Source organism: Juglans microcarpa x Juglans regia, chromosome 4D, assembly GCF_004785595.1.
Source record: "Juglans microcarpa x Juglans regia isolate MS1-56 chromosome 4D, Jm3101_v1.0, whole genome shotgun sequence".
Lineage (NCBI taxonomy): Eukaryota > Viridiplantae > Streptophyta > Magnoliopsida > Fagales > Juglandaceae > Juglans > Juglans microcarpa x Juglans regia.
In genome coordinates, this window is record NC_054600.1 from 33,160,306 (window position 1) to 33,174,553 (window position 14,248).

A 14,248-nucleotide genomic window follows, 5' to 3' on the forward strand; every position below is an offset into this window, starting at 1 on the left:
TATTATTATTTATTGAGTTTGCATGTTATGCTAATTATTGTATACCCTTCTTTTCTTAAAGGAAAATGCATCGTCCTGAAAAGTTGAGGTTGGTTTAATCGAAAACATGAAATTGCAGAGTCGCCGCGCGCGTTTGATCAATTTGCTTCATTACTTGTTTAGAAGAAACTTGAAAATCTGGGATATTTTTTTTTTCCGAGCTTGAACAATAAATTGGCAACATTTGAAGTCCAAATAGCCATCAACCTTCAACATAAATATACATTGAACTCTTCCTTGCTTTGCACTCGGATACGGATGCAAACCCCAATCATGAAGACTGGCCATCTTTTACCAAAATCAATCATGCTATCATGGCCAGGATCTTTTCCATTTTATGCATTGTCAGAGTAGTAGAGAAATTTAGGCACTTTGTGTTGGTATTTTTGGTCCATTTTTTAGGCACTTTGTGTTGGTCTTTTTTGACAACATTTTGGTTTACAACAAGTCATGGCAAGAGCACTTGGGTCACGTTCAATAGGTTTTAGAGGTGCTAAACAACCACAAACTATATGCTAAACTCTCGAAGTGCAGATTTGGGGTTCTTGAAATCAACTACTTAGGACACATCAGTTCTAAAGGGGTTAAAACTGATCCTTCTAAGGTAGCATCATTGCTAGATTGGCCAACACCAACTAATATCATTAAATCACTCTGCAGTTTTTTAGACTTAACAAGTTATTACCATAAGTTCATAAAATACTATGGTTTTATTGCAGCACCACTCACCCAGTTACTTAAAAAGAACATTTTTTTGTGACTAAAGATGTTGATAAAGCATCTTAGAGCTGGAACAGGTAGTATCCAAACCCTCGGTTTTAAGGCTACCAAATCTTTCACACCCCTTCACTATTGAATATGATGCAAGTAGAAGGGGCATAGGGGCAACGTTAATGCAATTCAATCAACCTATAGCTTTTTTGAGTAAGGTTCTAAAAGGTAAGGCTCTCATATTATCCCCTTACGAGAATGAATTTTTTGTCGTGGGGACAGCAATTCAAAAGTAGCGGCCTTATTTGTTAGGCCAATCCTTCACTATTATGACAGATTAGCAGACCTTAAAATACCTTTTGAAGTAAAGAGTGGGCACAAATGCTCTACAAAAATGTCTCACAAACTACTGGGTTATGACTTCATTATTCCTTACAAGATGGGCGGGGAGAACAAGGTCGTTAATGCTTTATCCCGGAAGGTTGATGAAGAGATCAGTCCACAGGGATTATTGGCCATGATCTCTTTTCCTAACACCTTTTTGTATATGAAAATATGTGCTTATAATGGTAAATTGCATTTATATATTTAATGATAGGATTAAAAAACAATAGAAGCTACTTTATTAAGAACCTTTGTCGGAAAATTAGTTCCTCTTCATGCATTTTTTTTTTAACAATTCTAGTAATTTATGGCCATATCCTTAGTTAGGCTGGCTCGATGTAGCCATTGTTATAGTGGAAACCCAGCTCAGAGTGGGTAATGATACATTTACACCTCCTTTACTATTGATTTATTGTCTAATTATTTTTTCCTCTAGCTCTTTGAATCTGGATTAAAAATATTAGATAATGACAATTTTGCATAATCTAAAAGAAAATAAATTCAATATGTAACTAACGTAATCATCATGTCATTTAATTAAAAATAAATTTAATTTTATAAAAATTGACGTTCATTTGCCCTTTGAGTCAGTTTTTATAAAATTGGATTTATTTTTAATTAATTTACATGATTACATTAGTTGATTGAATTTATTTTTTTCTATATTATGCAAAAAGGTTATGTTATGAGATTTTTAATCCAGATTCAAAGAGCAAAAGGGAAAAAAATAGTTAGATGGTAAATTAGTAGTAAATGAGGTATAAGTCATGTATAATTAATACCCTTTTCAAAATTCGTCGACTTTGTATCAGCTTCCTCCTTGATTTAGGGCTTGAACTATAGCCTCAACGAAATAAAAAAGAAAAGCCAAAAACAGAAAAAAATGGAAAATGGTAAACATACTTTACTTTCTATAATACCTTAGGTAACTATGTTTTAAAATGAGTGATATTCTTATAAAATATCTCATAAAAATGACATCACTTTATAGTAATATTCTTATTTTAAAATATAATCATGATGTATATTGTAAAATGTAATGTATGTCTAGTGCCCTAGTAAAATCATTTATCCTTGCAGTGGCAAAGTAGATATGGATAACTTTTGCTAGCAAGTTTGAATTCCAAACTAGGGGAGCTATCAGCCCATGCGGGGGCAGGGTCGACCCTTCCCCACACCCACCCTGGTGCCGGGGGTGGACCCCTCATCTGCCCCACCCTTCGTCTGCCCCAATAGATTCCATGACCCACTGGGCCCAGATATTTTTTTGGACCTAAAAGTGAACAAAAAAAATAAAAAAAAAATTTGGACCTAAATTATCACATAATTTAAATTATAAATATAATCATAATTTAAAAACTAGTAACATAGTTTTAAAATTTGTTAGTTTATATAATGTGCAAGCTAATATAGTCTAATCATGTGGCCTTTATATATGAGGTCAATGCGCAATACAAGAGTCTCATTTAAGTAATGAGGAGCTCTTATATTGTCATGCCCATTGTGTGACATGTTTATATAAAATATAAAGAAACTAGAAAATCATAAAAATATAACTATATATAAAATTAGATCTTAATAATTTGCTACATATATATATACAAATAAAATTCTAAATAACACAACTTAATATATGTTTCAAATTCCTGACGATAATGTTCCATGAAATAATATTAATCCATTATTATTTTTTTATTGAAATATTTAGAATTTATTTTCTTCATAGAAACTATCAAGTGATCTTTTTTTATGTTATTTTTCATTCTAGTATGTAAGTTAGTTTATCAAGTTTCATGCAAAATCTAAATATTTTCTTGTCACATTAAGTATATAATGCTATAATTGAGACCTTAAATAATTTTTTTTTACTCAATGAAGTCTAAATGATAAAACCTCTCAACTATTTTTCATGTAAATCATCAACTTTAAATTATTTCTCTTGTATTTTCACTTTGAATTCCATATTAAGAAGTCTAATATTGTATGAAAAATACTTTGAGATCTATATTAATAAGTTTATTATTTTTTCTAAACTTAGTTTTAATTTAATTTTGGTGAAGCCACATCCTTAAAAATAAATAATATATAGAAATTATATAAAATTTTGAGACTATAGGAAAAAAATTAGAAAAAGATATTTTTAGATATATTGAGATTTTAGAAAAGTTTTAAAGAACATATGGCCGGGACTGTAGATTTTTTTTTTGGGGGGGGGGGGGGGGCTTATATTTTGAAGTTTTAAAAATTCTAGGTGGCCATGGTGCCCTAGTTATAATGTAGGTCCGCCGCTGCTTTTAATGACAATTGACTTTGGTAGGTCGGGTACTTCACCATACAGATGGGAAACTACAAGAGTGACAATAAAAACTTCACCAAGTGAGTATTTGTGGAGGATAGATGAAAATGGATCTCAGCGATCGGTACCAGTCAAAATGAAGCCGTCGATATCATAAATGACATATTGAAATTACATCAAAACCCAACCACGGATTATCTCTCAAATGTTTGGTGGAAATGTGAAAAAAAAAAAAAAAAAAACTTCGTACACTCACGGACGGCTCTCTCTCCTGTCTATTCCTCTTCTCGTCTATCACTCTTCTCACTTTTTTTCTTTCTTGTGCAGGTACGCCACTTTCATCCGCCACTTTCATTTACATATAGATAAATGTTAGTATGCCCACTTAAGTTTATTTTCTTGACCGTTTATATATTTAATTCTTATTAATTAATGATTAAAAAAATAATTTTTAATTTATTAATGTATTTTTAATTTTTTAAAAATATTTAAATATGTTAAAAACTATAAAAAAATATAAAAAGATAAATTTATGTTAGCGGCACACTCCCAGCGATCAGCAATGAAGGTGCCGCCTAGCACTACACTTATATACGTGTGTGTGTGTGTGAGACAAGCAAAATTACAAGCATGTCATTGTCACAATTTCCCTCCAATGGAAGCACCCATCACAACAGTGTTCTATCCCGTCATCATTACAGTCAACTAGTTGACTATCTTTGACGTATCTTCCAGCAAGGGGATAACAGAGGGTTAAGATTTATTCCTCCAAAAGCTTCCTCCAATGATCACCATTAATTTCATGATCTCCACTGGCATGGTAGTACAGAATATACGGGTGGTGTATATAGGAGGGTTAATTTGATCTAGCGATGATATTTTCAAACTCCGAAGAGCAGGTGGAGTTGGATTTGCTGGTTTGATCAACTTTTTGGATAGGATTTGAACCTTCATATTCAACTTTTGATCAGACGTGATCTTGTAGCAGATCGAGATCTATGCTCTCTGGGATTGGCTTGAATAAACCCATTGCATTTGATTGGAACTACATAAACAAATTACAGCCAATATCGGAATCGCTGCATGGTGCATGTTATTTTATTCCACCTGCAAATATAAAACTACCTCATGAACTAACAGCAAAGGGATCGTATCAACTTGTCAATGTCGATCCGCTTTATAATATAGATCAACAAACGCCATGATATCCCTCTGAGATAGAGAGAGCACGGGAATTGGAATTATTTTGTTACACCTGCAAATCAAAGCATGCATATATCCTACCAAAACTGCTATGAGACCTGCTCGATCTTTTTCTTCTTCTTCGCTTTTATTTGGAAATTTTTTGAAAATACACTGATAGAAAATTGAGATCTGGCAGTATATATGTATATATAATGCAACAGTCAAACGTTATTGTGTATGCCGGGAGCCCTTGAACAGCTAGCTAGCACCTATAGCTAGGAAACCAAAGAAAGCACAAACGAGGAGCAATAGTGCATATTTCTTCAAACTAATTAATCACCGTTGAAAAACAGGCCAATCACAATCTTACCTTATTCTTGCGTACCCAGATCAGCTAAGCCCAAATTTAAATAAAAAGACTTTAGGGATCAAGGAGAAAGAACGAAAAGATCACGTTTGTGAACTTACTGTAACGATGATGACCCAATTCGATCCCAATAGCACCAAATATATGTTATATTTATTATAGATTGTGATATTAAATATGTGAATTTATTGAATGTGTGTTATTGTTTATTTATTTGAATCACTATTTTAAAGAGATGTATTGATTCAATGATAATGATGTGTTATTTTAAATAAAATGGTAGGAGTTCGGAACTCCACAAATGCATTTTGGTTTATTTTGTGAAATAAGTGAAGTGTTGGACTTAGACAAAATCAATACTTGGCCCGGCTAAACAATTACAACACTTGGGTGGTTGCACATGGGTCGAATAGGCACTTTGATAAAATGCAATGCTTCAAAAACCAATTTAACTAAAAATGTACTTTTGGAAACTCGAACTAGTGCCCTCCCGGAAGGGATTAGGCATATCTTTTGATTTTTAAGTGAAACATCATGACCTTTAAACAGTAACTATCACTTAAGAAGTCACAACTTAAGAGTTGTAATATTTCACACGGTGCCACTTTATTATCTATAAATAGAAGATGAGACCCACAAATTTTAATATTCTATTCTTCCATATTTTCAATCACTTACACATGAATTTTGTAGATAAACTCTAAAAGAAAAATTTCAGTATTGTTATATGCAGTTAGTGACTTTGTTGTATCCTGAAAGTGAATTACTTGTAACTCAGTAGCAAATCCTTTTGAGCGATGGCAATTATTACCTTAAAGATAGTGTTCTACACATGTCAAAATCGTATTTATTTTTTCAGATTACTGTATTCACACAATTTTCTTCTACAGTAAATAGACATGAAAGACATGCTTTAAAGCACACGGAATTAATTGAAGCGTACAAAAATGCAAAATAACATGATTTAATATTGTAGTCGCTAGAACAGTTGTGAAGTCCTAAAACAGTCTAAGTGCACCTCATCAATGAAGTTATTAACGTTAGAATATATATATTTATTATATAATATATCTATAATATTCTAGTATGAATGATGATATTATAATTTATTGTCTGTCATATTAGTTTATTGTATAAAATAATTAGTATAGTTGATTTATTGCGTTTCCGTTATTTCTCTAGTCTCATAATCATTCATCTATAAATAGTGTCAGATGTTATATATATATATGTATTCAATAACAATTGATATTAATAAAGATGTAATCCTCAAATCTCTTCCCTTCCCTCCTCTATCTCATTTTTTATTTTATTATATTTTCTACGATTAAAAAGCAAATAGCGTAGACCTAGAAGACAGTTTGAAGACAAGCATTGGGTTTTCCAAGGACCTGTGTGTTACTTATGTTTTATAATTATGTTTAATATTTATATTTTATACTTTTGTTTAATACTTATGAATAAGAAATGTCTAGATAGTGAAAGTTAGTAGGAAATATTTTGAAAAAAAAAAAAAAAGTTAATTGTTGGCCTCCATCTGGGCTAGTCATCGGGATGGTAGCCATTCGATTTGGGTATCGGGTGGCCACTCGATCTGGGCTATCCAGAACCGCCCAAGGATAGGTGATCAGTACTGTTAGTCACCCCATAGGTCAATTCGATTTTTTTATTATGTATTTATTTTATTTTTAATATTTTAATTGAAGGACTGAAAATAACTAGGTTCAGATGAAGAGCAAAAAAGAAAAATACTTTGAGTGACACGTTTTTAGATTTTTTATATTTAAGAATGGAATTAATGAGAATTAATGTTTAGACTTATTGGAAAAACTTTCAAAAAAGTCTTGCATGGCGGACTTAGGTCCCATTTGGATTCAGAGATGAGTTAAGATGGTTTTAAATGAGTTAAATAAAATATTATTATAATATTATTTTTAATATTATTATTATTTTGAGAATTGAAAAAGATAAATTATTTATTATATTTTGTGTAGAAATTTAAAAAAATTTTAATGATAAGATAAGATGAGTTGAGTTGAGAATCTAAACGGAGTCTTAATTAGATGAACCAACTCATGAACTTATTTTCTAAGAAAAGTTCGGTCTCATTATTTCGTCAAAGAATCCAACATGCATAAATTAAGGCATAATTAAAGAAAATCATACATAGACTCAAATTAATTTAGTTAGACTAACGACTCAATACATCGAGATTTTTGTATCAATGCTTGATCTAGCTAATTAACATTTAAGCAAGCTCAGATCGACCATAATAGATCTGGAATATGGTGATCATCGAGCTCTTTATTGTAATATATATGAATAACGCAGCATTAAATAACTTGGTAAAAACACACCATATATTATATATATATATATATATATATATATATATATCATGATCTCGTACGTCATGATCTAGCAGTCGGATCTGTGGACAAGCATTTATTGAATTGATGTCGGGTGATACATTAGATTTGGGATGCAAAGGCGATAATGTCGGGATGATCTTGAAACAGGAGCATGTTTTTTTCATCCAAGTGCATCCATGCCTCCACTCCATCACCATCTTTGGTGTCTACCAGATAAACAATTTCCACGGGTACAGGTGTAGCGCTCACCCAAATAGGTTTTCCCCAACCGAAATCTGTTTCATAGAAAGGCAACCGGCACCAGCTACTGAACAAATAGACATCAGTCTCACCTTTTTCATATTCCTCACAAACCTCTCTCAAGGAATCACTCACCATGGAACATAAATCGTTCCCGTTTTTTGGTTCGAGGCAACCGGCCACCGCATCCCTCATTGCATCATTAACCAAACCCACCAACGCATGCAACTCTATCAACTTCTTGTCGCAGCTCTCTCCACCAAATCGAGCAAATGCATTCCTACATAGGTTTCCGCTAGAGTTCTCCGATATTGGCAGAGCTGTCTTTCCACGCATGTTCACTAAATGACTCAGGATAGAAGGTCTCGAGCGCCCATGTCTAGCTTGAGACACGCCAATTAGAGCCTTCCATATGAGTGCCGTGACCACCGCTACCCGTGAAGGTTGGCGTTTCGACGTTGTAGAATCACAGGCGTCGACACCTTTGGCAATGGCTTTTAGGCTTGCTACTGCTGCCTTGTTGAACACGAACCTTCTTGTGATGTCAGCTCTTCTATAAGTTTGGTGCAATGCAGCAGGCACATTTTCTCTTGGTGGGAAGAAAGAAGCCAGGTCAAATCTTGGATGACTAATGTCGTCGATCCCACCTACACGACATGTAGTAGCCCACGAGTTAAAGAATGCAGTGCCTGTGAATCCGTCGGTTATCCTGTGTGCACACCGAATCCCAACGGCTAGCCCTCCACAATTGAACATGTTAACCTGAACAATTATCAAAGGAGTAGTCGCCGATTCCAATATTCCATACGGGATAAAATTGTTCAACAGCTCCATGTTGACTTCTCCTGTCAAAAGTTGAGCAAGCTTGCCATCTACTTGGGCTTCCAAGTATTCAACCCCTTGATCATTACAGTCAATTAGTTGACTGTCTTTGATGTATCGCCCAGCTAGCGGGTAATAGAGGGTTAAGATTTCTGACAGTGATTTCTCCAAGAGCTTCCTCGTTTTATCATTTTCATAGCCATTGGCAGGGTAATATAGAACAGATGGTACGTGTGTTGGAGGGCTTAGCTGATCTATGGATGATATTTGCAAACTCCGAAGGTGGGGTGGAGTTGGATTTGCAGGTTTGATAAACTTTTTGGATAGGATTTGAACCTTCATATTCATCTTTGACACTTGTCTTACAGAAGATGACTATAGGCAGACTTGGTTTTACGTGAATTGGCTTGAATAAATTCATTTCGAAACGATCGACTATATATAGATAAAAAAAGGAACTGTAGGGGTGGAATTTCAGCCCTCTCCACAAGAAATAATTACGAAAGAGATGTATTTTAATTACAAAAAATTTACACAAAAATAAATTTATAAATTGATATAGTTTGATACAGTATATCAAATTATAAAATTATTTTTATTATAAAATAGATTTAACGAATCATATAAAACTACGTCAATTTATAAATTTATTTTAATATATTTTTTTATGTATGTAACAATTCTCATTCAAAAATCCCTTTCCTCCAAAGAGCACGCGCTGTAGGTGGACTTTGCTACTTTCAAACAATGTCGGCTACCATATTAACCAGTCAATTACACCAAAAGACGTCGTCAGCACTTACTTCCTAACTATCATTTATTCTTCTATATATACCTAATCTTCTTCCTCATTAATTTTTTTTTTTTTAAACTCTGGGGCTAGCTTGGCAAATCCAAAGATTACACAAATTAATCACCCTGGACTAGTTCATGCATGTTACCAAAAGTACTCGACGTCCCTGCGAGTCCTCTCAAAATGATTAAAAATAAAATTAACTCTCTACGTATCCCAATTAAGATGCACGGTACTTAGAAAATGGCCGTAAGCATCGCGTGCATGGACCAGCATGTCTACGGGCTAGCTAATTAGTTGTCAAAGCTTGAATTTAAGGTTCATGATGTCAATAGCTTGACCAGCGACAATAACGTCGGTGTAGCCAGCTCAGTTTAATATACTGTTTTATACACTCAATTGGCAACTCTTAAAGGTTGAGGTACTGTTTATATTCAAAAAATATTTCATTTTATTTTATCTTATCTCGTGGTTATAATTTTTTTAAATTTTTATATAAAATATAAAAAATAATTTAACTTTTTCAAATCTCAAAATAATAATAATATTAAAATATAATATTTTATTAAATTTTAAATTTCATCTCAATTTATCTCATCTTACCTTATAAATTTACGGTACAAACTGCACCTAATAGCCTTCAGCTCGTACAAGGAAGAAGATAAAATTTTCGCAAGTGGGAAACAAAATGCTATGAATGAAAATAGCATTTATTTGTTCTTTCTAAATGAAATTGATTGCTGCAAGGGAAGTCTGACACGGAATGTATTGTACGGGATGTTAATTTCTTTTTACCCCTAATTATACACTGTTGATAGTCATGTATGAATAGTGCAATTTGATTTACACATCCTCTTCTTTAAAAAAAAAAATAGTAAAAAAATTACACATTAAACAATAAAAATAAATAAATAAATAAGACCAACCACAAGTTTCAAATGCATAACTATATAAATATAAGAAGAAAACTGCTAGAAAGTCCGTTTTGGACTGATCTGTTTGATTTGTCCAATCATTTTTTTTAAAATTTTTTAAGAAAATATTATTTAATAATATTATAAATTTTTTAATTTTTTAAAAATATTTAAAAGTATTAAAAAATGATGTGAAAAAAAAGAAAAATACTATTTTGATACTTAATTTTGATACCTTATTGTGACACTTCTTATATTTTTATTATTTTTTTTACTTAATAGTTAAGAAAGTAATTATTAATATATTGATATTTTTTTATATTTTTTAAAAATATTTAAAAATTATAAAAATAAATAAGAATAAAAAAATAAAAAGATAAATTTGTACTGAGCAGTAGGCCAGCGGCTACTCTATAAAAAAATCTGTTCACACATTTCCACAATAGCACCAACTTTTTTATAATTAACTTGCACCGACGCTTGAACTTGTATATATCATATTATTACTATAAGACTCTGTTTAAATTTAGAGGTAGTTTGGCCTCATTTAATTATTATAATTTTTTTAAATTTTTATATAAAATATAATAATTTAATTTTTTTAAATCTCAAAATAATAATAATATTAAAAAATAATATTTTATTTAAATTATTTAAAATCATCTCATATCAATATCATATCTTATCTCCCTATCAAAACCAGCCACAAAAAAAATCAATTACACCAAAAGACGTCGTCAGCACTTACTTCCTAACTACCATTTATTTGTCTATATATACCTAATCTTCTTCCTCAATATTATTATTATTTAACTCTGGGGCTAGATTGGCAAATCAAAGATTACACAAATTAATCACCCTGGAGTTCATGCATGCATGTTACCAAAAGTACTCGACGTCTCTGCGAGTCCTCTCAATTAATGATTAAAAATAAAACTCAATTGGCAATAACGTTGGTGTAGCTAGCTCAGTTTAATATACTATTTTATACAGCTCAATTGGCAATTCTTAAAGATTAAGGTCTTATTTCGATTTAAGAAGTGTTTTATCTCATTTTATTTCATCTTATCATTATAATTTTTCAAATGTTTATATAAAATATTATAAATAATTTAATTTTTTTAATTTTTAAAATAATAATAATATTAAAAAAAATATTATCATAATATTTTATTTAACTTTTAACTTTCATCTCAATTCATATTATCTGAATTCACTATCTAAATTACACCTAATAATAGCCTTCAACTCGTACGAGGAAGAAGATAAAATTTTCGCAAGTGGGAAACAAAATGTGATGAACTAGAATGGCATTCATTTGTTCTTTCTAAATGAAATTGATTGCGGCAAGGGAAGTCTTACACGGAATGTATTGTACGGGATGTTAATTTCTTTTTACCCCTAATGATACATTGTTGATAGTCATGTATGAATAGTAAAACAATTGCACATTGAACGATTAACAAATAAATAAATCAGGTACAAGTTTCAAATGCATAACTCTTGGATAAATTTTTTTTTTTTAAAAAAAATTAAATTAAATTTAAAAATAAGATGAGATAGTTTTAAATAAAAGATAAAAATTAAAAAAATATATTATTAAAATATTATTCTTTAATATTATTATTTTTTTAAAATTTTAAAAAATTAAATTTTTATTATATTTTATGTAAAAATTTTAAAAAATTATAAAAATAAGATAAAATAAAATGAAGCACTTTCCATCCGAGATTTGGTAAAAACAATCTGTTCACACATTCCCACGATAGTACCAACTCTTTTATAATTAACTTGCGCCGACGCTTATACTTGTATATATTATGTTATTATTCTAAAAAAAATTTTGCCACTAATTGAAAGCAGTCATTGTCCATGTGACGTGACATTGTTATAAGGGCGGCTCAATGGTAAAGTTATTTAAACAGTAATAAACATACAACACTTTACATAATATTTTTTATAATATAGTATAAAAATAAGAATATTTTTATAAAATAATGTTAATTTTATAAGATATTTTATAAAAATATCAATCTTTAAATATTATTATATAAAATATTATATAAAATATTGTATATTTATCAGTTTTCAAATTATTTAGATCATTGACTGACGCCCCATCTTATGCCAGTAACGTAACATTGTCACCAGGGACGATTCAATGACAAGGCTATTTAGGGTATTTAATATAATAAATTATTTATATTTTTAAATAAATTTTTTTAAATTTTGTTAAATTGAAACACAAAGTTTACATTAAGACCCGCCGCTATTGTCACTTGCCGTGTACATGGATTGGTCATAACCATTTTTTTTTGAGTGGAAGAGGGGGTTTTGAATTACAGACCTCTTTCTTAAATATTAAAAATTATGTCAATAAAATCACATGTGTTTAACAGTTATAACCGCCTTGTATAATCGTTGCTCAATTACAAACAAAGATACATATTCATTAAGAAGACTGCGAAAAAAATATATTTATTCTAAGAAGAGGTTGACAGTTGGATATTGAATGCCATCTTTAGATCCTGCAAATACTCTGTTTAGAATACGTTTAGATATTAAATTGAATTGAGTTAAGATGATAAAATATTATTAAAATATTATTTTTTTATTATTATTATTATTTTAAAATTTGAAAAAATTGAATTATTTATTATATTTTATATTAAAATTTAAAAAAATTGTAATAATAAATTGATATGTGTTTACTTTCCAAACGAAATAGTGTTTAGTCCTGGGTAGATGGATGTCGCCCACCAACGTAACCAAGTCTATTGTATAGAACTTCATTTAGATGAGAAATATTTTATTTATCATCCTCATATTACATATTATATATAATTTTTTTTCTTACTAAATATATAGTGTGTGAATGATAAATAAAAAAATTCAATTAATTTAAAAAAATAAAACCAAAAATATAAAAATAAAAATAAATGTAATATGTGATTTGTGGCCTGATATAATGAGTAACAAAACTCGATAGATTAATAAATAAAAATTTCTATTTACAAATCTGAGTAAGAGATTGCGTGTACAGTCTCGTTATCTAATCTAAGAACCTTTACCTAATGAGTTAATAAATATGATATCCAGGACCTTTACCTAATCTATACAGATTAAGTCAAAATCATTTTTAACTCTAATATTCTGTTAAAAAAATCTTATATAGTAGAACATCCATTGAATTTGATCCTCTCTCAAAGTTTTGCCGTCGCCGGCGCCACCACCTGTATCTTTCCATATTTATAGAATAATAATAACCTTACACTTCATTGACAATCAGTTTACAACCTAAATAACGAAAAAAAAATGATGTGAAAAGCATCTTATAATCTTATAATCTTGCAATATGTTTTTTATTGTCTTAATTATAAACTGGTTGCAAATTACAGTTGAAAGCCTATCACCGTACATATTTTATATACCTTGCTAAACCAGTTTCTCATTTCGCCCCCTACGTACATAATATTTTATTAATTAGGATCTTTCTTATTAGCAATACATCAAAACCCAATGAGATTTTCTCCACACGTTCTGTCGGTCGTGATCAACAACACCGATAGCTTTATTAACACTCTTTTATTACCTTACACGCGGTTTTAGTTCCATTCTTTTATTAACTCTCATTTTAGTTTCCAACTCCAATAATCCCATTTTTAATTCAAGCTCTGCACCTGCTCTCGGCCAACGAAAGTCCCATTCGAAATCCAGATCAGTTTCCTCCTCCAGTCCATTCCGTTGCCGTCTGTCTCCTGATCTATTCTTAACAACTCCCCTGCACGCAATACTCCACTCCCTTCTCCCAATACTGCTGTCTATGACTTTTCTCTTGCAAACTGCTCGTGTCTCTCCCGCTAGAGTATTGTTTAGAGAAGAAGATAAAATGTATAATTTTAAATCAAATTTAGAAGTTGAATAAAATATTATTTTTTAATATTATTATTATTTTAAGATTTAAAATAAATAAATTGTTTATTATATTTTATGTAAAAATTTTAAAAAATTATAATAATAAAATAAAATGAGATAAAATATTTTGCTATTCAAATGGTACATAAATCCCCGCTTTGCTTCCGGCCTTAAAGTATTAGAATTGGATTGGTCATCTTATTTTTCAAA

At 30.6% G+C, this 14,248-nt stretch overlaps 1 protein-coding gene across 1 annotated transcript; it reads right to left on the reverse strand.

Moving 5' to 3' along the window:
* Positions 1-7,263: 7,263 nt before the first annotated feature.
* Positions 7,264-8,808, reverse strand: LOC121261207 (acetyl-CoA-benzylalcohol acetyltransferase-like). The gene has a single exon (XM_041163450.1). It carries the CDS (start codon positions 8,762-8,764, stop codon positions 7,454-7,456), a length of 1,311 nt encoding a protein of 436 aa, XP_041019384.1. The 5' UTR covers positions 8,765-8,808; the 3' UTR covers positions 7,264-7,453.
* Positions 8,809-14,248: the final 5,440 nt, after the last annotated feature.